Below are 25,652 nucleotides of genomic sequence, written 5' to 3'. Positions count from 1 at the left end.
GAGGCTAACTTTGGGGCTGACTTCAAGAAAATATCTGGGGGAGCTCCCGTTGTGGCGCAGCAGAAATGAATCTGACTAGTATCCATGAGGATGGGGGTTGGATTCCTGACCTCGCTTAGGTCAGGAATCAGGCATTGCCAGGAGCTACGGAGCAGGCTGCAGACACAGCTTGGATCCCGCCTTGCTGGGGCTGTGGCTGGCAGCTGCAGCTCCAATTCTACCCCTAGCCTTGGAACTTCCATATGCTGCAGGTGCAGCCCTAAAAAGACCCCCTCCCCTCCAAAAAAAAGTCAAAATCCCACATCTGAATGACCAAGTTTGTCACTTGTTCTTTCAAACAAAAATGCTATTCTGTGAAAACAGCAGCTAGTTAAAAATACATGCACTCAACACCTAAACTTTAATAAAAGTAATGCTCACAATTTCATCAAGGACATTCTTAAATGGGCAATTTTTTTGATTGCAAGTACATGACTGAGAATAATGACTACTACAGTTTGGTGTGACTTGTCAATGATTTGTGCTAAGGCCCCAGAAGTTTTATTTACTATCGATCTGACACTATCACTGCAAAAACTAGCAGTAAAGAACCAAGTAACAGTTGGTTGCCCCCTCCCCTCCACTCCCATACCTGAAGCACATGGAAATTCCCTGGCTAGGGGGTCGAATCTGAGCCACCACTGCGGCCTACACCACAGTTGTGGCAAGTGTATCTTTAACCCACTGCCCTGGACCTCAGGGATGGAAACTGCACCTCAGCACAAAAGAGAGCAGCTGTGGAGACAACACCTGATTCCTGACCGATGGCGCCAGTGGCAACTCCAGATAACAGCATTATTATAAACAGCTTTGAGTTTGCAGACTCTCTGAAAGAGTCCTGGAGATGCCAGGAGGATTGTGAAACCACACTTGGTGAACTGCTATGGTAGGTATGCAGAATATAAAAACAAGGCACCACCCATATATTCTGAAGTTCATCTTGTAACAGAGGAAACCTATAGAGATGATTACAACACAGCTTTAATGATAGAAGAAATGGCAGCAGTCTGGAGGATAAAGACAAGCATGGCAGTGGAGACCAGGTAGTATTCCTGCAGTAATGCAGACAAGCAATGAGGAGGGCCTGAGCTAAGGAGGTGGCACAAGAATGGAGAGAACTTTTTTTTTTTTTGCTTTCTAGGGCCACACCTGAGGCATATGGAAGTTCTCAGGCTAGGGATCCAATCAGAGCTGCAGCTGCCCACCTACATCACCAATCAAGAGATTCTGGCCACATATGCCACCTACACCAAAGCTCAGCATGGCCCTATACTTAACCCACTGAAAGAGGCCAGGGGTCAAACCCACATCCTCATGGATACTAGTCGGGTTCATAATCAGCTGAACCATAACAGGAATGCCTGGAAAACTTTTAAGGCGGTGGAATTACAGGACCTGGCGACTGATCAGCCATGAGGCGCAGAGGAATAGGGCAATTTTGTGGGCGGTGGTGCCTTTCCTGAGAGGCACTGCAGGAGGAGCAAGGCGGAGATTTACGTTTAGTTTGGCATCAACTTTGAGTGTCAGATCTTTGGCCAGCGGTGTCACAACAGGCAATTAGCTATTACCGCTTCTTCCAAGAGGGCCTTGCCAAGTTTTCTCACTCCCTGCCGAATCCTCAGTGCCTAGCATGGCACCTAGCTCTTAACGCTGATTAAATAAAGAAACGAATCTGGTCGGGAGTCTGTGACAGTCATCTAAAAGGGGGGTTCCATTTGGCAGTCATTTTCTATACATGCTCATTTGAAACCACAGGAGAGGATGAAACCAGCTCGACTGTAATCATAGGATTTAACTCCCGCTTCAAAACCTTTCTGGTCCTAAAAAGCTAGAATAATTGTCGTTCTTGGGAAATGTTGCCTGAAATAGGTGACGACGGCCTTGAACATTAAAGTTGGTTCGGAAAACCTGTTTTTGTATAACGCAGAATACTCAACAAGCGAGACTTGTTACCTTGAAGCGCGCTTTTGAACATCTATCAGACTGGTTTTACCCGGGGTGAGGTGAGACTGACATCAAATGTCCCACCTTTCAGTGTCTGGGCGGCGTCTTTCACAAACTCCATTTTTATAAAACGTAGAGACTCCCCCAAGTCCCAGGAAGCAGCCCAGGAGCAGGTTCGGGTGTAGCGGGTCCGCGCGCCCGGGCAAGGGGCGGCGCTCCAGACACCCGCCGAGCTGACGCGACATAGGCCGAGATCACCTCACGCGCGCGCGGTGCAATCACGAAGCGCGCTTCCCCTTCCCCACCTCCACAACCCTCGCCTTGAGATCCTTCCGCCCATCTCATCCCGGCCCCTTGACCTGGCGCCCCGCACCCAGCACACCCAAGTTGGGGTGGACCGTGATTCTGAGGTTATCTCCTCTTAGGCCACATTCTGGTCTGCCTCTGTACCACCCGTGCGACAGGTGCAGCATTATTCTTCAGGTCCTCTCTCCTGCGTAAGGAGATGACCGCGGCACGAAGTCCAATTTATGGGGCGTGGCCATAGGAAGCCCCTCCCACTCCTGTGACGTACAGGGTGGTGCGTGAGGGAGTCGGCAGTAGCGGGTGCGGCTGGGTTCAGCAGGGGGCTTGAGGGCCGGTGCCCCTTTCCGACGCCCATCTGCTGGCTAGTCTCCCTCAGTGGTTTCGGAGGAGCCGCGGCGACCTCGGCCTCCAGAGTCCCCAGCAAACTGACGTGAGGGTGGCGGCCTGGATGGTGTTGCTGGGCTTACTGCAAGCGGGGGGGTCGGTGCTTGGGCAGGCGATGGAGCAGGTAACTGGCATCAATCTCCTATCCAATCTGCTCCTCGCCTGCGCCTTCACGCTCATCTTAGTTTACCTGTTCCGCCAAGCCATCGGCCACCTGACCCCACTGCCGGCTGGAGCGGTACGTCACCCCTGGGGGTTCAGGCGAGGGACGCTCCGATGAGGGCAGCTGCTCCGATGAGGGCGGCCGAAGGGCTAGCGGGGGCCTGGGACAGCGGTGGTGCTGGGCTGGGCAGTGGCCGCGGGCGCGCTGGGGACTGGGGTCGGGGGAGGGTGGCAGTGGCACTGCCTTGGCGCTGGCGGTGGCAACTGCCTTGACCTTGCTGGACTTGGTGCTGGGTCGTGTTTATAGTGGTGGCCTCGTGTCTGGTCCTGGCCGGGGTCGAAGTGACCGTGATTTTGGTCGTAGTGATGGCTGTGCTGGCCAAGGCACCGGTGGTCCTAATGGTCATGACCGGCGTAGCAGCTGAGGCGCTGAGCGTCTTGATGCTCTACTGGCAGCTGAAGGGGTGTTTTTGGCCCCCGGGGAGTGCAGGTCCTGGTGGTGTTATTATTGGCAGCTTCAGTCCTGGTGGCCACCTTTCTGTGGCATAGTGTCCTATGGCGATTTCCATCAGTACCAGGGGGATGTGTTCAGTTTGATTTGAGTGGCTGTGGCTGGAGTGTTGTAGGGATCTTCCTATAATGCTAATATCAATTTCTCTAACTTAGTGGCTTTATTGACTACTAGCTTCATACGTCCCTAATATATTTGATGAATGCTTCCTTAACCAGCCAACACCAACTAGCTTTTAAAACTACCCTTTTACTGACAATGGAATGTACAAACCATTGACCAGGTAGCTTTTTCTTTTTTTTTTCTTTTTAAGGGCCACACCCAAGGAAGGGCATATGGAGGTTCCCAGGCTAGGGGTCGAATCTGAGCTATAGCTGCTGGCCTATGCCAGAGCCACAGCAACGCAGGATCCAAGCCCTGTCTGTGACCTACACCACAGCTCACGGCAATGCCGGATCCTTAACCCACTCAGCAAGGACAGGGATTGAACCGGCAACTTCATGGTTCATAGTCGGATTTGTTAACCACTGAGCCACGACGGGAACTCCCTAACTAATATTTTAAGATTGCTGCTATTGTCTAAAGAGTGAGTTTGTAGAGCTCCTTACAAATTCACTCTTTGGACTCCTTGTAATGTGTGGAATACTGTCCCTTTTTTATCATTTGACTGCATTGCAAGTTTGATTTCCAGAAGACTTCATGTTATAATCTGCAAGTCTCGTTTTGGAGCATCTTAAGTACCTTGAGTGCTAAAGTGTTCCTGCTAGAGCTGATCTGCTCTCTCTTTACAATCAGTGAATCTAGCTCTCTCTCTCTCTCTCTCTTTTTTTTTTTTTTGTCTTTTGTCATTTTAGGGCCACACCTGCAATATATGGAGGTTCCCAGGCTAGAGGTCTAATCGGAGCTATAGCTGCTGGCCTATGCCACAGCCACAGCAACGCCAGATCTGAGCTGCATCTGTGACCTACACCACAGCTCACGGCAATGCGGGATCCTTAACCCACTGAGCAGGGCCAGGAATGAAACCCACAACCTCGTGGTTTTTAGTCAGATTCGTTTCCACTGCGCCAGGATGGGGGCTCCCTAGCTCATTTGTTGAGAAAAGCCTGAGATGTGTTCTGTTTACTGATGAATGTAGCTTCTTAAACATTTCCCTTCTTTCTATACCTCAAATTATTTTTCCCCCATACCTTCTTTATGCAAGATTCTGGGACTGAATTTGAGAGTGGTGAAGAAGTGAAGAAACTATAGTTTGACTTTTCTGTTTTCTTACTACTAATGGTTAGGAATGTTGCCTAGTGGCCACTAACAAGACTGAAGATATCCTGGGAAGTATTCAGCATTTATAATTGCAATGCCTTGGTGTTTGTCTAGTCATTTATCTTACACCAGGTTTTGATTTTCTGTTCTTTTTACTGTGGCTACTCTCTCCTAAGGTATTTGCAGTTTGGCTGTTAAGTTACTTTTGCTGCTTTATCTTTTGGTAACTCTTTAGTATTAAGGACAAGCTATCTTTTTTTTTTTTTTTTTCCCTATCATGTAAACTTAGGTATATTGTAATAGGAAATGTAAACTGCAAGGTTTTTTTTTGTTTTTTCCTGCAGAAAAGTCCACCATACATTTTCTCTCCAATTCCATTTCTTGGACATGCTATAGCATTTGGGAAAAGTCCAATTGAATTCCTAGAAAATGCTTATGAGAAGGTAAGTCTTTCAGATAATTAGTGGAAAGGAAATTAGTGCTTTCCCAATTTTCTTTTAAATGGCAGAACATTAAAAAAAAAGCTAATCTTATGCTTACCCCTAGTGTAGGAAACAGATAAAATTGGAGTGCTCTGGTTTCAGAGCTGAAGGGGCCTTGGAAACCCTCCTAGCATCTCCCATTTCCTGGGGTGATCTCTGAGAAAATCTAGTCCTGGAAACTATGATTTAAAAACCCCTGACCTCAATTTTCTATTCACTAATTATAGTTAAAATTGATAGGTGGACCCTTCTTTTTCTTAACCATGCATCTGTGGAATTTGCTAACCTGCTCTGCATGTGTTCCATGACTTCCAGTTGGATGACGCTCACAGCACTGTGGCCATTTAGCTGCTTTGCCCTTCTGCCCACTGAGCTTTCTCATACCAGTTCAGCCATTTACTCCACAGTCCCACTTTGGACTTGCCCTCACTCTTACCTGTTTTACCTCACAGTATTAATTTAGACACTCTATTCTTAGACCACAACTTCTTCTCCTGCTTAGCCTGTGCAACTCCTTCCATTATAACCATTCTTTGACCTCATTAGGGTGTCCAGTCCACTGTCCCATTTCCTTTCTCTTGATCTCTCAGCCTTCTTTCTTTATGTTTCTTCTTTTTCCACTTTGGGACCATGGTCTGTCATTCAATACCTTACATTTCCTTGCCCCTGGCTATTTGTTCTGCTTTACCTGGTAAAACCCTCAATGTTGGAGGGAGCCTAATAGTCATTTTTTCCTTCCTTGTACCAGATTAGGTCTTTCCTAATTTCGTGATTGCCTACCTTGAACGAAGTTTGAGCACTGCTCAACAACCCTACTATCTTTCTGTGGTTGGCTTACTTTCCCATTCATCTCACTGCCTATTCAACCTTCACTTTTCAAAACTTCTGAATCTTTCTACCTTTCTATTAAAGCAGATGACTTTGTGTTCTCTTTAAAGAGTCATTAAATACCATCCAGTGGGAGCTCCCTCATGTTCCTAATTTCAAACATACAAACCTACTTATATAATCATATTCTCTTTTTTTCTATTACACTAATAATTTTTTTTTTTCTATTTTAGGGCCATACCAGTGGCACATGGAAGTTCTCAGGCTAAGGGTCGAATCGAAGCTGTAGCTGCTGGCCTACACCACGGCCATAGCAACTCCAGATCTGAGCTGTGTCTGCAACCTACACCATAGCTCATGGCGACACCAGATCCTTAACCCACTGAGTGAGGCCAGGGATCGAACCCACATCCTCACGGATCCTAGCCAGGTTCATTAACCACTGAGCCATGAAGGGAACTCCTAACTCTTTTTTTTAAATGATTTTTATTTTTTCCGTTATAGCTGGTTTACAGTGTTCTGTCAGTTTTCTACTGTACAGCAAAGTGACCCAGTCACACCTTTTTCTCACATTATCCTCCATCATGCTCCATCATAAGTGACTAGATACAGTTCCCAGTGCTATAGAGCAGGATCTCATTGCTTATCCATTCCAAAGGCAATAGTTTGCATCTATTAACCTCAGATTCCCAGTAAAACACTTACTTTGTGCAGTACTTAGTGCTTTATATAGAATATCTCACTGAAGCGCCACAAAAATCCCTTCAGATTTATCCATTTTATAGATGACAAAACTGAGAAACTGATTATATAATTTGTTCTTGGACTCACTGCTAGCTAGTGGCCAAAGTAGGATTTATACATAGTCTGATTTTCAAGTTTGTGGTTTTAATGATGATGATAATAATAATGATAGAAAATATACAATGTTTATGGTGGCCAATGAATTCTTTTTTACGTATGTGTGTGTGAGATATGATGATATGAGATCTATATATGTCATAGTATATATATCATAAATACATATGTACTTGACAAAAGTTCTGTGAGGTAGGCATTATTACTACTATTATTTTCATTTAATAGATGGGGGAAACCTAAGCACAGCAATGTAAATTTCTCTGACTGTAGGAGCAGGGTCACAGCGAATATGTAGAGGAGCTGGGATTTGAACCTAGGCAGTGTGGCTCCAGAATCTTGTGGTCTAGCCCATTTTCTGCTATCACCTTGATCTCATTATAGTATTGCCTTCTACTGGAGACAATACTCTTTTGTCTCAGGAACCTTCTGCTATTATTTCTTCTCTCTATAGTTGACTACTTTCTCAACTGGATCTTTCCCATTTTCTCTGAAAAGTTCTCAAAGGTCACCCATTTAAAAGACCAAAGCTTCTCTTGGCCACTCAGTCTCTTCTTACATCTCTCCCCCGTTAATGAGTTGTCTGTACCTAATCTCTATTTTCACACCTCCTACTTATTTTTTAGTCTATTCTTGGCCCAATCCAATGAACTTGACTTCTCAGCTCTATTTGTAGTGATGAACTCTCCCTCCTTGAATTGGCTTCTCTTGTCTTTTTCTTCTACTTCTTTGACTGCTTATCTAATGCATTTGTAGTCTCACGCTTGGCCATTTACTGTTGGGGTTCACTGAAGTTTGGTCCTTGGCCTTTATTCTTTCCTAGATGGTCTTATTTCTACCTGCAGCTCCAGTAACTAGCCAGATGTAGAGGACACCCAAATTAATGTCTGGTTCAGATCTCTCCTCTGAGCTTCAGACCTGGATATTCAGCTCCCGCATGATTCTTTCTTAGTTGTCCAAAGGCATCTGAAATCCAACATTTTTCTAAAGTCTGACTCTTGATTTTTCTGTCTCCAATCCTGCCAGTCCTATTCGCTTCTCTCACTATTGTTCTTCCAATTTTGCAATGTACTGGAAGCCTATGATTCATTCTTGATACTTCCTTCTTCATTGTTCAATCTGTTGTTAAGTCTGCAGATTCTCTCCACAGTAATTCCGTATTGATCTGCTTCTTTCTCCACTGCCCTTTCAACAGGCTCCCCTCATAGGCTCTAACTGGACCTCTGGCTTTCCTTTAGCTCCTGTCCCTCCCTCCTCTCTATGCAGCAGCCAGAGGGATCTTTTAAAATATGCACAGATTAGCATCTCTTCCATGCACTTTATTTTATTTTATTTTAGTCTTTTTTGTCTTTATAGGGCCACACCCATGGCATATGGAGGTTCCCAGGCTAGGAGTCCATTTGGAGCTGTAGCTGCTGGTCTGCACTAGAGCCACAGCAATGCAGGATCTGAGCTGCGTCTGCGACCTACACCACAGCTCATGGCAATGCCGGATCCTTAACCCACTGAGTGAGGCCAGGGATAGAACCCGTGTCCTCATGGATGCTAGTAGGGTTTGTTAACCATTGAGTCACGAGGGAAATCCTCCCGTGCACTTTGAAATCTTCCATTGCATTCCATTATTTGCAAGGATAAAACTTCCTGAATATGGCTTATGAGGCTCTACCAGACTCTGCCCTAATCTCATCCTTTCCCTCTTTCTGTCACCTTCAGAACTTGTGTGAATGCTCAGCCATCAGGTTAACTGCTACCCATCCTTCAGGTCTCAGCTCAGGTGTCTTCCTCTTTTTAATATCCCTTTTATCACTTCTCTCATTGCAGTGTTGCTTTCCTTTGTGTAGTACTTAGCACATTTGCATTTGTACATTTCTTAATGTGACCATTTGATTAAGTTGTATCTTTTTCCACAGACTAAGTTTCAGTCAGGGACAGTATTTTTGCTCATTATTGTATCTCCAGTGCCTAGTCTTCAGTGATAATCAGAAAACTGCCAAGCAAAGCATTTGACATCTAACCAGATTAACAAAAAATTAAAAATGAAATCATTCGGTGTTGGTGAGATAGTGGTAAAACTGGTAACTAAATGAACTTCTGGTGTCTTCACATAGCAAGTATTGTACAGAAAGTCATCTCCTTTGGCTACTCCTGTAAATTTATCTTTAACCAAAGGGGAAAAAAAATCTGTCTTCTCAGAGATATTCATTACATAATTATCTATAATAAGTAAAAAACGGACACTTCACCCATAATGGATAGAACAGTTAACATATGATGTGTGTGTAAAAGTTAGAAAATATTTCAATATAAATAGTGAAAAAAACAGACAAAGGGTTTTATTTACATTTCATTTACAACTGGATGAACATAATTATAAATTTGGAAAAAGATTTGGGGATGACTGCATGGAATTGCAAGGTTTGCATTGAATTGCAAGGCTTCTGAATGTTTTAATTTTCAGCACTGTATTATTTGATTATTTAGAGATGAGGTCTTAGCACAGTGGATTTGGGGTAACATCACTGTGCATACTTTTCTCTCTTTAGTATGGACCTGTATTTAGTTTTACCATGGTGGGCAAAACATTTACCTACCTTCTGGGGAGTGATGCCGCTGCACTGCTCTTTAATAGTAAAAATGAAGATTTGAATGCGGAAGATGTCTACAGTCGCCTGACAACACCTGTGTTTGGGAAGGGAGTTGCATATGATGTGCCTAATCCAGTAAGTGACCCTGTCATCTTAAAGCCAAATCTATACTGTGATATTTATAGCTAGTAGTATAATATTATATACTGAAAATGGAGAAGCAGTTATTCTTTGGTTCAAAAATCTGAGGAATCATGAGACATTTGAAAGAAAGAAAACTATGGGTAACTGATGAAGAATAGGTATTTTGTTTTATAGTTGCTGGCATGGGCTGAGCAATTTTATTTATTTATTTAGGCCAGATCCTTAACCCACTGAGCTAGGCCAGGGATTGAACCTGCATCCTCATGGGTGCTAGTCAGATTTGTTTCTGCTGAGCCATGATGGGAACTCCAGGGCTGAGCAATTTTAAAGGGCTTCCTGTACAAAGAAATGGAATCAGTGGCACACTGGGATTTGATTTGAGGGGCTAAGAAAAAATAAATTCCACCAGAATGGCCTCCTTCCTTCCTATTCCCACAAGAAATTCTAGTATAAGAGCTCTTTGGGGCTAGAGATTGTTGGATTTAGAAGTTTGTGTGATTTCTTTCCTTCCCCAAAGTCAAATATTAGAATGCTACAATTTGATGTAAAGTACAGATCAGATAATTAGCCCCAGTTAGTTGGTGTAGGCTCTGACTGTGAATGTATCACATTGGTACCCTACATAGCAGGTGAATGCTAATACGAAATGTCGCTTCTGGGGGCTGGGGAGGTGTGGAGGAATGAACTGCTCTCTAAAGGCCAAAAGCAAGAGCCTTGGGAGTTCCACCTGTGGCACAGCAGGATTGGCGGCGTCTTGGGAGCCCTGAGTCACAGGTTTGAACCCCGACCTGGCACAATGGGTTAAGGATCTGGTGTTGCTGCAGCTGTGACTTAAGTTGTGATTGTTGCTTGGATCTGATCTTTGGCCCAGAACTTCATATGCTGCAGGGTAGCCAAAAGTGGGGAAAAAAAAAAATTTCAGCAAGCTGATAGACTCCCAATTAAAGCAACACTAACCCAATCTAAATCTTCAAAAGAAAAAAAGAGCCTTGGACAGTTCCTCTGGTTGGTTTTATCTATTCATTTTTCCACACAGCTGATCAGGTTTTTAAAATAGAACTGCCCCAAAAGGCTAGAACCATTCGTTGTCTTAGTGTGAATTTATTTTATTTTATTCAGACTGTATTACAGTTTAATTAAACTTCTGGAAGATAATATGAGAAATGATATTTGTTTGGGAATAAATGGGAGAATATGCGCAGGAGGATAAACATATTAGCAAAGCATAATGGACCCTTGCAAGATGGTGTGAGCCTCTGGTTTGGACTGGAAAACTGGAAGGTGACAGAATAGGAAGGGGGAGCCCTGGAGTCCTAAGTGGGGCAAGTGTGTATTATAGGAAGGAAGGCAGGAAGTAGGGCTCGTAATTTACCATTTGTCTTGGGCCTGCATACCACGTCTTCAGATATATGCGTAGATGCTTTAGGTTTCCCATATCTGGTGTAGTTAAGAAAGTTATTTTTAGGAGTTCCCATCGTGGCGCAGTGGTTAACGAATCCGACTAGGAACCATGAGGTTGCGGGTTCGGTCCCTGCCCTTGCTCAGTGGGTTAACGATCTGGTGTTGCCATGAGCTGTGGTGTAGGTCGCAGACGCGGCTCGGATCCCGCGTTGCTGTGGCTCTGGCGTAGGCCGGTGGCTACATCTCCGATTCGACCCCTAGCCTGGGAACCTCCATATGCCTCGGGAGCGGCCCAAGAAATAGCAACAACAACAAAAGACAAAAGACAAAAAAAAAAAAAAAAGAATTACCTATTTAAAAAAAAAAAAGTTATTTTTATTTTCAGTTTTTCGGAAGATTGCTTTCTTTGAGCGTTAAAGAATTGCAATAACACAGATGAATCCTTTGTGAAAAAAATTTGTGTTTTATTGCTTGTATACCTTTAATATTTTGAAGGTTTTCTTGGAGCAGAAGAAGATGTTAAAAAGTGGCCTTAACATAGCCCACTTTAGACAGCATGTTTCTATAATTGAAAAAGAAACAAAGGAATACTTTCGAAGTTGGGGAGAAAGTGGAGAAAGAAGTAAGCGAAATGTTTTGGTTTTGCATTTGTCCTAATGTTTTTACTTTTCTATGACTAGAAATTTTAAGAATGTTTGTGTATAATAAGCAAACATACAACATATGTAAAAGCACCTTAGATTTAATGCACGTTATATTGTCATGGAGTTAAATGATCCAAGAGGAAGTGATTATTGCTGCTCACTTAGCAAAACCTTAAAATAGGTTAATTAACATGCATATCAGAGTTCCCATCATGGCTCAACAGTTAACAAAGTGGACTAGTATCCATGAGGACAAAGGTTCAATCCCTGGCCTCACTCAGTGGATTGGGGACCTGGCATTGCCATGAGCTGTGGTATAGGTTGCAGATGCAGCTCGGATCTGGCGTTGCTGTGGCTGTGGTGTAGGCCGGCAGCTGTAGCTCCAATTTGACCTCTAGCCTGGGAACTTCCATGTGCCACTGGTGCAGCCCTAAAAGGACAAACCCCCCAAAAACCCATGCATATCATTTAGCTCTTTTGTACAAATAATATAAAAATGATTCATGATTGAATTTTGAAGTAAACTGCATGTAAAATTTTCATTCAAGGTCATTTTAAGATTATAAAATAGGAGTTCTCGTCGTGGCGCAGTGGTTAATGAATCCGACTAGGAACCATGAGGTTGCGGGTTCGGTCCCTGCCCTTGCTCAGTGGGTTAACGATCCGGCGTTGCCATGAGCTGTGGTGTAGGTTGCAGACGCGGCTCGGATCCCGCGTTGCTGTGGCTCTGGCGTAGGCCGGTGGCTACATCTCCGATTCGACCCCTAGCCTGGGAACCTCCATATGCCGCGGGAGCGGCCCAAGAAATAGCAACAACAACAACAACAACAACAAAAGACAAAAAAAAAAAAAAAGATTATAAAATAAAAAATTTTGAACCCCCTCGAGTCCCCTTATGGTGCAGTGGTTTAAGAATTTGGTGTTGTCAATACAATGGCTTGGGTTGCTGCTATGATGTGGGCTTAGGTGATTCCTGGCCAGAGAACTTTCACATGCTGAAAAATTTTTTTTGAACTTACAGTGGACAAGTAAAAGTCTAAATGATTTAATTATAAATGTAATACCTTGTTTTCCTAATATTGTATGAGAATGATTTATTCCAAGAAAAAAGAAATTTAAATACATAAGCTTGCTGTCACCAAAAGTGTGATTTTTTAGCCACTGCTAATGGAAATCTTAAAAAAATGTATTATATGCTTTCTTGCATTATATAGAGAATATACTGAATTTAACTTCACATTCTTTGGATAGTTCTGTGAGTCCAGTTTTTATATTGGACTGTAGTAGGTCTTACCTTCCGAGACAGTTGTCATACCCATAGCAGGAAGCAACCTCTGCCCACAGGGCAGTAAGTATGGGTCACCATAGTCTGGGTTTGGTCTTCAACTTCTTTAAAAGGTCCAGAAACCTGTTTTTTTTTTTTTTTAAATACACTAAAGTTTATGTGACATATTTCCTACTGTACAAGAAGCTGATGTATAACCTAGAATGCCACCTGAATAAATCCAAGTCCAATTGAATTATGGTGCCAAGGACACTAGAATATTTGCTGAACTTTTTTTTATTGGCAATCTAATTGGAAAGCCAAATGATAATTGAAAGTTCATTTGGTGAACATGGAATTAAAGAACAGGATACTGACTGGATAATTTTTATAACTTTTAAGTGTCATCCAGATGTGCTTGCTTGGTCCACTGTCTCTAATGTTGGGATACACTAGATATATTGGTGATTAGTTACAGTTTTCTTTTATATGTGGTCAAGACTTCAGTTTTTAGTGCTGACCTTCCCACTTTTCACCTGGGGAATAATCCATTCTTCAGTCTTTGGACTGCTGTTCTTTGGGAAGTACTTCATTACTGTTCCCATGTGCGCTACATAACTTTTTGCTGCCTTTTTATACTGTGACCTGGAACTCAGCCACATTCATTTTTATCTTCATTTTATCATTTCAAGTGAGGTTTAATACCTTTGTGGAATCTATTTTGGCTGTCCAAAGAGGTGGTGTGCCTCCCGTCTTTTGGTTTCTTGCCTCTCTTTGTTGTAGACACGGATCTGTCTATAGGCTTCTTTTTGATGGTATGCATAGGATCTTACTGGTTGCAAGTTAAGTTTCTATTCTCATTTTCCTTCACAGTACTTTTATGTGTCTAAGAAAACAGAACATTCAAATGAATTTTGGCAATAGTAATGGAAATGAGCTTTTTCCTTCCAGATTTGTTTGAAGCTCTTTCTGAGCTCATAATTTTAACAGCAAGCCATTGTTTACATGGGAAGGAAATCAGAAGTCAGCTTAATGAGAAGGTAGCACAACTGTATGCGGATTTGGATGGTGGTTTTAGCCACGCAGCCTGGCTCTTACCAGGCTGGCTTCCCTTGCCCAGTTTCAGGTATGGATAAAGAACTTTATATAATGACTGTTGTGTTGCTATGCTTGGCGTTAACAAAGATAAAAATTAAATATAAAACCAAATTGGGGGAGCTCCCATTCTTCTGTAAGAATTCAAGACAGGTTTTCTTTACATAGTGAGCTCATTTAAGGTAAATTTCAGTTTATTAGAAAGGTAATTTATTGTCTATCTGTTCTAATTTTAAAACCTAATTATGTCACATATTCCTCATATTCTGGAAGTTCTCTAAACTTTACCTAAAAGTATTAAAGCCTTTTAAGCACTTGTTTGAAAATATTTGACTAATTTGCAATAAATTATGAAATTTGTTTTGAAGTTATTAGTACCTTTATCTTTCTCTTTGTCTCCTCGACAGCTCTATTGTGAGCTCCTTAAGGGCAGTGATCATCTGTGATAACAAAGAAATATTGCTCATAGGACTTGACATATAGCTTAGTGTCTTGCATATTAGTAGGCTCTCCGTTGTAATGTTTAATAGTATTAAATTGCCATATACCCCTCCCCCCAAAAAAGTGGGAGTTTCCACTGTGGCATAGTGAGTTAAGAATCTGATTGCAGGAGTTCCCATTGTGGCTCAGCAGTAACGAATGCAACTAGTATCTGTGAGGATGCGGGTTCGATCCCTGGCCTCCCTCAGTGGTTAAGGATCCGGTGGTGCCAAAAACTGTGGTGTAGGCTGGCAGCTGCAGCTCCTGATTTGACCTCTAGCCCGGAAATTTCCATATGCTGCAGGTGTGACTATATCTGGCATTGCTACCTTCAGTGGAAGTTGCAGCTGAGGCTCAGATTCAACTCCTTGCCCGGGAACTCCATATGCTCTGGGTGCAGCCATTAAAAAAAAACAGAAAAGAAAACAACAACAAAATCTTTGTTGATTCATTTTTGTTCAAGTGAAAAATGAGTTAAATTGGAGTTACTCCCTTTTCCTTCAATGCCCCTTACTTCTATCCAATTACAGAATAAACAGGAGTGAGAGTAAAAGGGAAAGCCAGGAGTGTTCTCTGGAACTCATAATACCTTATATATTTGTAAGTTTCCCAAATGCTTTCATCCATATTATGTTAAAACATCCGGCATAGCCCTTGGCCACAGGGGGTTCTCTACAAATGTGGACCGACTCCATTTCCACCTTCCCTGTCTCTTAGATGAAGTCAGAAACTCCTGAGTTTGGTACCATAGGCCTTTCACGCCCCAGCTCTGTCTTACTTGAACCAACTGATTTAACCAGGTTATTTCACTTACTTTGATATACAGGCCTTACGTTTTCCTGGCTCTGTTGTGTTCTTACTCTTAAACTTGAATATTTTCTTCTCTTCTGCTACATCTCAGATGATCCTCAATAACAGTCCTCAAAACGAAGGAAGGCAGCAATTTTTATTAGAAGGCGTGGTAAGAGGAGGCTAAGTAGTCAGGTTGCCTAGTTTTAAATTTCAGCTCCGCTGCTCACGTAGCTGTGTGACCTTATCCAGTTACCTGTGAATGGAGGATGATCGCATCTCCCTCACAGGAGATCAAAGTGGGTAATTCATTTGTAGTACCTGTTTTACTTAGTGGGCACCACCCTATTATAAAGGTAAAATTTGGGGAATTGAAATTTGCTTTGTGATTCTAATAGTATTTTAATGAAAAGTTGAATCATATCCTATATGCTGTGGTCATATTCTAATTCATAGATCCTAGATCCTAAATCCTAGATCCTAGGTTTATTCAAATCCTAAATCCTATGGAAAACTAAAGTGACTGTTTCAAGAATTAGCTTGGTTAAAATTGGAATTTCATGTTAACGTAAAAGAGTATTCTGCTTTCTGTTAAGTTGGAAAATGGCTATAAAGGAAAAATCATTTGAGCCTTATTTTAGGTCTTTAGTTAGAACATACGTAATATGTTAAGAATCAGGGATATATGTGTTAAAACACTTTTCCTGGTAGTTCCTTGGTGGTCTAGTGGTTAGGACTTGGCACTGGGAACTCTGATCCTATATCAAGTCCCTGCATGTTGTAGCCAAAAAAAAAACAAAAACAAAAACAAAAACCAGCCAAACACCCTCCTTCACACACACATTTCCTGCCTTTAAGGGCCCTAGAAGTTCCTAACAATATAAGATTTTCATGGCTTCCTTTTTTTCTCTTTGTTCTGAGCTTTCTCAATTTGATGCCTAAAGTATTACTTTATTATTTAAAGTCATTTTCAAATGTTTGAATTACAGACGCAGGGACAGAGCACATCGAGAGATCAAGAATATTTTCTATAAGGCAATCCAGAAACGCAGACAGTCAGAAGAAAAAATTGATGACATTCTCCAAACCTTACTAGATTCTACTTACAAGTAAGAGCTCTTCAGATCACATACTAAGCTAAAGCAGGAAATTACACATTAAAACATAGTTAACTAACATGCCCATTTAAAAAGTAATAATGCTGGCAAAATTAGTAGCTGTGACCTTTGATGAGACATAAATTACTGGGATCCTGTGCCTTACTGGAATCCCAGAACTGCACATGGTGAAAAGTCTGCTAGTAAACTGCAATGAGGTATTTTGTTATCAAAATCATATTTTGGGAGTTCCCGTCGTGGCGCAGTGGTTAACGAATCCGACTAGGAACCATGAGGTTTCGGGTTCGGTCCCTGCCCTTGCTCAGTGGGTTAACGATCCGGCGTTGCCGTGAGCTGTGGTGTAGGTTGCAGACGCGGCTCGGATCCCGCGTTGCTGTGGCTCTGGCGTAGGCCGGTGGCTACATCTCCGATTCGACCCCTAGCCTGGGAACCTCCATATGCCGCGGGAGCGGCCCAAGAAATAACTAAAAAGACAAAAAAAAAATCATATTTTGTATTGGCCTTTTTTCCCTTAAGGAAAAAAGTTCTGGTTTGTGACAGGCAAATGCAAGAGAAAAATTAATTCATTATGACCCTTTATATAAAGGCTGGGGCATGGACTGTATCTGCCCAACATTCAGTTTGTGTATGTGGTCCATTCTGTAGGGATGGGCGTCCTTTGACAGATGATGAAGTAGCCGGCATGCTTATTGGACTGCTCTTGGCGGGGCAGCACACATCCTCAACTACCAGTGCCTGGATGGGCTTCTTTTTGGCCAGAGACAAAACACTTCAAGAAAAATGTTACTTGGAACAGAAAACAGTTTGCGGAGAGGATCTGCCACCATTAACTTATGACCAGGTTTGTTGTATTTTCAGTTTCGTTGCTGCTTTATGACACTGAGTATGTGTGGCTAATTTTTAAAGGGGACAGTTTGAGATTTTCTTTATGCTATAGATTAGATGAATTAGATTCTTAGTTTTTAGGAAATTCCCCACAGCCTTCCCTGGAATATCCTAATGCTGGATCCAGCTCGCTAGTATTTTGTTGATGATTTTTGGATCTGTATTCGTAAAAGATATTGGTCTGTGGTTTTATTTTGATGTCTTTGATAAATTTTGGTATCAGAGTAATATTGGTCTCAGAGAATGTGTTTGGAAGTGTTCCCTGCTTTTATTTTTTAGAAGATTTTGCAAAAGATTGGTGCTATTTCTTTCTTACATGTCTGGTAGAAGTCACCAGTGAAGACATCTCAGTCTGTGCTTTCTTTGTGGGAAATTTTCTGATTACTAGTTCGATGTCTTCACTTGTTACAGATCTGCTCATATGTTCTGTTTCTTTTTGAGTCAGCTTTGGCAGTTTGTGTCTTTCTAGGCATTTGTCTATTTATCTAGGTTACCTAATTGGTTGGCCTGCAATTGTTAAAGTATTCTCTTTTCATCCTTTTTATTTCTATTAGATCAATAGCAATGTCTGCTCTTTCAATCCCGATTTTAGTAACTTTTAAAGTGATAGCTTAATTGGTATATAATTCACATACTGTAAAATCCACCTTCTTAAAGTATATAATTCACTGGTTTTTAAAAATATATTCAATTATGAGACCATCATCACAATTTCATTTTAGGACAGTTATATCACTCCCAGAAGTGAGCAATACCCATTAGCAGTCAGGCTCCATTTCCCCCTGTTCCTGGCAACCACTAATCTGTGTTTTGTTTCTATGGCTTTACCTATTCTGGATATTTCATATGAATGTAATCCTACAATACGTGGTCTTTTATGACTGGTTTCTTTCACTTAGCATGTTTTCAAGGTTAATCCATGTCATAGCATGTATCAGTACTTCAGTCTTTTTTATTGCCAAGTAATTTTCTACCATATGGCTATACCACATTTATTTATCTGTTCATCAGTTGATGGACATGTGGGTTGTTTTCACCTTCTGGCTGTTATGAACAATGCTGTTCTAAACATTTGTGTATAGGTTTTAAAAAAGCTGACATTGATGATTTTTGCTCATGTTTTCATTCTTTCAGTTAAGTGAATTTTGGCAGGTCCCTACCATGCCATTCTTCAGGAGTGATCTCTTATCTTGCTTTCTTTTTCCTTGCTGACCATGGATACTAATAAACTCTGAACCGGTTTGTATACTATTGAAATATGTTAAATATTTGTAAAACTCAGGAAATGTTTTCTCTTTTTAGCTCAAGGATCTAAACTTACTTGATCGCTGCATAAAAGAAACGTTAAGACTTCGACCTCCGATAATGACCATGATGAGAATGGCTAAAACTCCTCAGGTAAGTCTCCTGGCTAGATCTCCTCCTCTGTGCCCTCAGTTTTTATTTGTCAAAAAGAAATATTGTAACATGAATTTTTGAAATTAAAAAAGTAGAATAATCACTTCTACATAATTTTCAGCTTTACATTTTCAAAATACATAAACATCTTTACATAATTACAGATGGTATATTATGCTAATCTGTTCCTCACATTTTTTATTTCACAATTAGGGTTTTTAAAATAGTGTATTTTTTTCTTGGTTTTAAGAATAACATTATGTATTATAAAAAAAATTCTGGAGTTCCTGTCGTGGCGCAGTGGTTAACGAATCCGACTAGGAACCATGAGGTTGCGGGTTTGGTCCCTGTCCTTGCTCAGTGGGTTAAGGATCCGGTGTTGCCGTGAGCTGTGGTGTAGGTTGCAGACGCGGCTCGGATCCTGCATTGCTGTGGCTCTGGTGTAGGCGAATGGCTATAGCTCCAATTGGACCCCTAGCCTGGGAGCCTCCATGTGCTGTGGGAGCAGCCCAAGAAATAGCAAAAAGACAAAAAAGACCAAAAAAAAAAATTCTAACAGTGTGGAAACGTGTAAATTGGATTGTGCAAAACTCCTTGAAAATCCCACCTCTAACCCCAAGGCATTGTCACTCTTTAAACTTTGTGTATAGACTTCGAACCCAATGTTCTGTCATTTGGAGATCATTTTGAGTTAAAATAATTTCCAACTGGCCTATCATCTGGCCAGTTTTAAAGTACATGTATATTTCATGTGTATTAATGCTTTGTTACACAATGACCTGATTATTTAGTATTTTTAAAATTACCTATTGAATGTGTTGCTTTCATTTGTAGACTGTGGCAGGGTACACTATTCCTCCAGGACATCAGGTGTGTGTTTCTCCCACTGTCAATCAAAGACTTAAAGACTCATGGGTAGAACGACTGGACTTTAATCCTGATCGCTACTTACAGGACAATCCAGCATCAGGAGAGAAGTTTGCCTATGTGCCATTTGGAGCTGGTAAGATGGTAACATTTTACATTTGAAATGTTTGTTCTGAAAACGTATTTGTGCCTGTCAAAATAATCCTTGTGACTTTTATTTACAAATGTCTTTCCCTTTCCTCATAGGGACATTCCTGCAAACATCTGTAGGAGTATAAAAACATCTGTAGGAGAGTAATCTTTGCAGGATGGAAAAAATATCTGTACGAAAGGAATAATTCTGTGAATCCTTTGTACAACATTTTATTTCCTTCGAATATATCTAGTTTTATCAGTTCTAATTTTTATAGTCCACCTTGTTTTGCCTGATAACAGTATTTAAAGTTCTTTGTGAATTCTATTTTAAAGAACCACCAGAGTTAGCACACCATTAAGGCAATTTTTGTGTGTGTGTGTGTCTTTCTTTTCTAGGGTGCTCCCGCGGCATATGGAGGTTCCCAGGCTAGGTGTCTAATCAGAGTTGTAGCCACCGGCCTATGCCAGAGCCACAGCAACGTGGGATCCCAGCCACGTCTGCAACCTACACCACAGCTCATGGCAGCGCCGGATCATTAACCCACTGAGCAAGGCCAGGGATTGAACCTGCAACCTCATGGTTCCTAGTCGGATTCGTTAACCACTGAGCCACGATGGGAACTCCTATTAAGGCAATGATTGCAGGCTAAATATGGTAAGAGATTGTCAGCATTTCAGTGAAGAGCAAAGGGTGGAAGTTTTTCTGGATTGTTAGTGAACATTCTGGTTCTCTGTCTGTATCCTTTAGATTTGGGCAGGTTGTGCATAGGTTTACAAAACTTTGCATTTCAGTTAACATCCTAAAATAATGCAGGCAGACCCTTGTTCCCCCAACAGTTTCTCTATTCAGTGGTACTTTCTACAGATTAAACTACATTCTATTTGATCTTTCCAAAGAGGTCATTTAAATGACATAAATTTTTTTTTGTATTGGTCAAACTTTTGCACATATAAAGGAAAGTATAAAGTCCTTCGGGAATTTCAGATTTTAATAACTGTTTCGTAATGAAATTCAGTAATACTGTATATGATATAAATATGATGAAAAGTGATAGATTGTTCAAGCAGTTGGAAGGGAGAATTCTCTAGCCCAAATTCTGCCCCAGAGAAGAATCATTTCTAAGCTGACAGTTACCTGGCTTCTACCTGGGTTAGTGATGACCCCATGGGTTAAGGGCTCAGTCCCACAAGAGTGTCCCCCACCCCTTTAGATGCCAGCTGCAAATTTAGGTTGTCACCTGTTCTGACTAAATGACTATAAACTTGAGGTTCTCTAGATCTCCTCCTTGGGGTTCCATAATTTGTTAGAATGGCTCACAGAATTTAGAAAACAGTTTGCTAGATTACTGGTTTACTGTAAAATTATACAACTCAAGAATAGCCTGATTGGGAGTTCCTGTCGTGGCGCTGTGGTTGGCGGATCTGACTAGGAACCATGAGGTTGCGGATTTGATCCCTGGCCTTGCTCAGTGGGTTGAGGATCCGGCGTTGCCATGAGCTGTGGTGCAGGTTGCAGACGCGGCTCGGATCCCACGTTGCTGTGGCTCTGGTGTAGGCTGGCAGCTGGAACTCCAATTGGACCCCTGGCCTGGGAACCTCCCTGTGCCGTGGGAGCAGCCCTAGAAAAGGCAAAAAGATGAAAAAAGAATAGCCTGATTGAAGAGAAGCCTAGGGCAAAGTAGAAGGAAGAGCTTCCATTGCCCTCTCTGGGTATGGCACCCTCCCAGCACCTCCAAAAGTTTACTAACCTCGAGGCTTTCTCAACACTGTCCCTATTCCTGTCCCTTCCCTTACTTCTTTAGGGATTTTTTTGGAGCTTCATTACATAGGCACATTGGTTAAATCACTTGATAATTGGTCATTGTTGATTAATTCAGCATCCAACCCTTCTCTCTCCTGGAGGTCAAGGGCGTACTGCAGAAAGTTTTTTATTACTTTTATTTTAATTTTTTGCTACTTGAGGGCTGCACCCGGGGCATATGGAGGTTTCTAGGCTAGGGGTTGAATCGGCCCTATAGTCGTGGCCTATGCCACAGCCACAGCCACGCGGGATCCGAGCCATGTCTGTGACCTTTACCTCAGCTCATGGCAAGGCCGGATTCTCAACCCACTGAGCAAGGCCAGGGATCGAATCTGCGTCCTCATGGATGCTAGTTGGGTACATTAACCGCTGAGCCATGACAGGAACTCCAGACAGTTTTAAACTTCTAACCATGTGGTTGGTTCCCCTGGCAGCCAAAAGTCACCTTATAAGCAAACTCAAGTGTGGGTGAAAGGGGCTTGTTAGGAGTAACAAAAGGGTCTTTTCTTCTTTGACCTTTATTGGTCTTTTCATTTAGGCTAAAGATTTGAGGAGCTCTGTGCCAAGAATGGAAGACTAAATACATATTTCTCATTACAAACCAAATTATCATAGTTGCCATACTTTTAGTAGTGAAGTCAGATTTGAAGTCAGTTTAAGTCTTCCAGCTTGATTCTTTCAAGATCCATTTGGATATCGCACAATCCTCTGCATTTCCGAATCAACTTGTCAGTTTTTACACATGAGACCTTTTAAATTTTGACATGGTTGCTATTTTTGGTTCTTTACATTCCTTTTTCTTCTATTATCATCTGTAATGGTATTTATTTATTTATTTATTTCTGTAATAGTATTTAAAGTTTTGATTGGAAGATTCATATTAACTCTTAACTATGGCTCTCTTAGGATATAAAAATGTTCTAGTGTATTTCCAAACTAGATTACCATCATATGTTTCAAACCTTACAAATATTTTACCTAGACACATGTTAGCTTTCAAAAAAAATTTTGGAAAAATCAGCTGTTTCCCCTAATAATACTGGATGTTAAAAATCTCTTGGCTACAAAGCTACAGTCATCAAAACAATATGGTACTGGCACAAAAACAGACATACAGCTAAATGAAACAGAAACAAACCCACACATATAGTCAATTAATCTACGACAAAGGCAGCAAGGATATATACAATGGAGAACAGTCAGTCTCTTCAATAAATGGTGTTAGGAAAACTGGACATCTAAACATAAAAGGATGAAATCAGAACATTCTCTAACACCAAAATGGATTAAAGAGACGGTTCCTGTTGTAGCTTAGCATGTTAAGGACCCAGTGTTGTTTCTGTGAGTATTTGTGTTTGATCCTGGCCTCAGTGGGTTAAGGACCTGGTGTTGCCACAAGCTGCTGTGTAGGTCACAGATTCAGCTCAGATCCAGTGTTGCCATGGCTGTGGTAATAGACCTCAGCTGCAGCTCTGATTCCACCCCTAGCTCAGGAACTTCCATATGCTGCAGGTGTGGCCATAAAAAGAAAAAAAAAGGATTAAGGATCTAAATATAAGATTGAATACTATAAAACTCTTATAGAAAACAGGCAGAACACTCTTTGACATAAATTGCAGCAGTCTGTTTTTGGAACCACCTTTTAGAGTAATGTCAATAAAAACAAAAATAAACAAATGGGACCTAGTCAAACTTTAAAGCTTTTGCACAACAAAGGAAACCATAAACAAAACAAAAAGATAACTGACAAAATGGGAAATGGTATTTGTAAATTAAGTGACTGGCAAGGGATTAATCTCAAATATTTGAAGAGCTCATGTAGCTCAATATCCAAAAACAAACAACCCACTCAAAAAATGTTTAGGAGGTCTAAACAGATATTCCTCCAAAAACAGACAGATGGCCAAAAAAGCACATGAACAGATGCTCAGCATCATAGAGAAATGTAGTTCAAACCTACAATGAGATATCACCTCACACTGGTCGGTATGGCCACCATCAAAAAGTCTATAAACAATAAATGCTGAGGAGGGTGTGGAGAAACCTCTTATACTGTTGGTGGGAATGTAAATATGAACAACACTATGGAGATGCCTTAAAAAACTAAAAATAGAAATACCCTGTGATCCAGCAATCCCATTCCTAGGCATCTATCTGGAGAAAACAATAACTCAAAAGGAGAAATGCACCCCAGTGTTCACTGCAGTCCTATTTACAATAGCCAAAACATGGAAACAGCCTAAATGACCATTGACAGTAATGGATAAAGAGGATGTTGGAATGGAATATTACTCAGCCATAAAAAACAAGTAATGCCATTTGCAGCAACATGGTTGGACTTAGGGATTATCATACTAAGAGAAATAGATGATATACATACATAATATATGATGTCACTTATATGTGGAATCTAATAAAAATGATAGCAACAGAAATGGACTCACAGACTTGGAAAACAAACTTAATGGTTACCAAAGGGGAAACGTGGTGTGGAGGAATAAAGTAGGAATTTGGGATTAACATATACATACTACTATATATAAAATAGAAAGTCAACAAGGACCTCTACTCAATATAATCACTTATATAGGCAAAGAATCTGAAAAAGATGGACGTATGTATAACTGAATCACTTTGCTGTACAACTGAAACTAACACAAGGTTGCAAATCAACTATACTCCAATATAAAGTAAAAATTAAAGATACAGAAATCTCTTGAGATTTTTATTATTTACATTCTTGTGAAAACGTCATCTTTTTGCTATAATGTGTGTATATCTGTTGTTCACCTTAACTGTGAATAAACAAATTTTACCCCTCCAGCCTAAAAGATATGAGAAAGAATTTAAGCTGATCTTAATGAAAATTCCTTTTTTTTTTTCTCTTCTTTATAGGGCGTCATCGTTGTATTGGGGAGAATTTTGCCTATGTTCAAATCAAGACAATTTGGTCCACTATGCTTCGTTTATATGAATTTGATCTCATTGATGGATATTTTCCCACTGTGAATTATACAACCATGATTCACACCCCTGAAAACCCAGTTATCCGATACAAACGAAGATCAAAGTGAAAAAGGCCGCAAGGAACTAAAGTGTGAAAGAAACGTCATTGTAAACTGCAAAAGCATTGAAGAGAATGTTTATGCAACACCTCCCAGTGTATTCTCTTTGTGAGTGTCTAATTTTAAAAGACAGCCAGCTCAACTTAGGGTTTTTGTATTTTAACTGAATGGTTCCATAAAATCTAATGGCCTTCTAGAAATTTCCTAATAGTTTTATATTGGTTATTACATATATTTTATGTAAGGAAATCAAGCTCATTAGTTTACGGAGGGGATCTTTGACAATTGGCAGAGTGTAAATAACACAATTTCCAGGTATTAAAGACCATACATAGCTCTTAGCAAGTAAATTCAGAGTGTTCAGATCTTGGCCTAGATCTGCAAGTATAAAAGCCCAGTAAAATCTTTGGAAGTCTTAGGTTATTTATTCATTTACTGGGTAATGTTGTGTTTAACGATGAGTGGGTAGGGAATAAACCCACAGTTAGAGCCTTGGGTGAGAGAATCCTATTGTTTTGGCATGATGATCCTTAATGATGGGGCTATGTTGTAGGAAAATATGTCCTTTGAGATTTTAACTAAAAGCACTGTCTGTAGGAATCTGAAGAAAGATCTATGACAATGACAATTATATTTCCTACAAAATAATAAAGACTGCTCTTGTAACTTGATCTAATTACTAAATCTTACACATTTATCTGCCTGGTAATCGCTCCACATGGTTGCATCCATGTGCAAGTCCAAAATAAAGTCCTTGAGGGATAAGTTTTGTTCTCCTTGGCTCGAGGTGATTTCTGCTTCCTCTCCAGAATCTAATAAGGGGATGTCTATTACTAGTTAGGTTAATTTGGGTTAACAATCTTTTTGTTTTTTTCCTTTTTAAATACAAAATCTGAGATCAGGGAACTCTGGCTTTAAGAGAAATGCAAAGTAGCAGCCTTTGGAGTGTATCACTAGTCAAATTCTATGACACCTATGTTCAAGAATCAGCTTAAATCATAACTAGGGGGAGTTCCTGTTGTGGCACAGCAAGTTATAAACCCAGAATAGTGTCCATGAGGATGTGGCCTCACTCAGTGATTTAAAGATCTGGTGTTGCCACAAGCTATGGCATAGGCCGCAAATGTGGCTCAAATCTAGCATGGTTGCAGCTGTGGCCGTGGCCTCACCTGCAGCTCCGATTTGATTACTAGCCTGGGAACTTCCA

At 41.1% G+C, this 25,652-nt stretch overlaps 1 protein-coding gene across 1 annotated transcript; it reads left to right on the top strand.

Annotated features, from left to right (window-relative positions):
- Positions 1-2,369: 2,369 nt before the first annotated feature.
- On the top strand, positions 2,370-25,210 carry LOC125111076 (lanosterol 14-alpha demethylase). The gene is made up of 10 exons (XM_047752865.1): positions 2,370-2,911; positions 4,951-5,049; positions 9,318-9,494; positions 11,400-11,526; positions 13,764-13,938; positions 16,166-16,285; positions 16,940-17,135; positions 18,482-18,577; positions 19,412-19,580; positions 24,276-25,210. Exons 1-10 carry the CDS (start codon positions 2,738-2,740, stop codon positions 24,452-24,454), a joined length of 1,512 nt encoding a protein of 503 aa, XP_047608821.1. The 5' UTR covers positions 2,370-2,737; the 3' UTR covers positions 24,455-25,210.
- The last annotated feature ends 442 nt before the right edge of the window (positions 25,211-25,652 follow it).

This window comes from Phacochoerus africanus, chromosome 11 (genome assembly GCF_016906955.1).
Source record: "Phacochoerus africanus isolate WHEZ1 chromosome 11, ROS_Pafr_v1, whole genome shotgun sequence".
NCBI classification, from domain to species: Eukaryota; Metazoa; Chordata; class Mammalia; order Artiodactyla; family Suidae; genus Phacochoerus; species Phacochoerus africanus.
The sequence above is the reverse complement of the archived record's forward strand: the minus strand, read 5'-3'. Positions and strand labels throughout refer to the sequence as shown.

What these genes read in the sequence shown, in the direction of transcription:
- LOC125111076 (XM_047752865.1), top strand. Translation starts at nt 2,738, where the DNA reads ATGGTGTTGCTGGGCTTACTGCAAGCGGGGGGGTCGGTGCTTGGGCAG. An exon ending in CCCCACTGCCGGCTGGAGCG is followed by an intron (nt 2,912 to 4,950) that starts GTACGTCACCCC and finishes TTTTTCCTGCAG; the next exon opens with AAAAGTCCACCATACATTTT. An exon ending in GAATGGCTAAAACTCCTCAG is followed by an intron (nt 18,578 to 19,411) that starts GTAAGTCTCCTG and finishes TTTCATTTGTAG; the next exon opens with ACTGTGGCAGGGTACACTAT.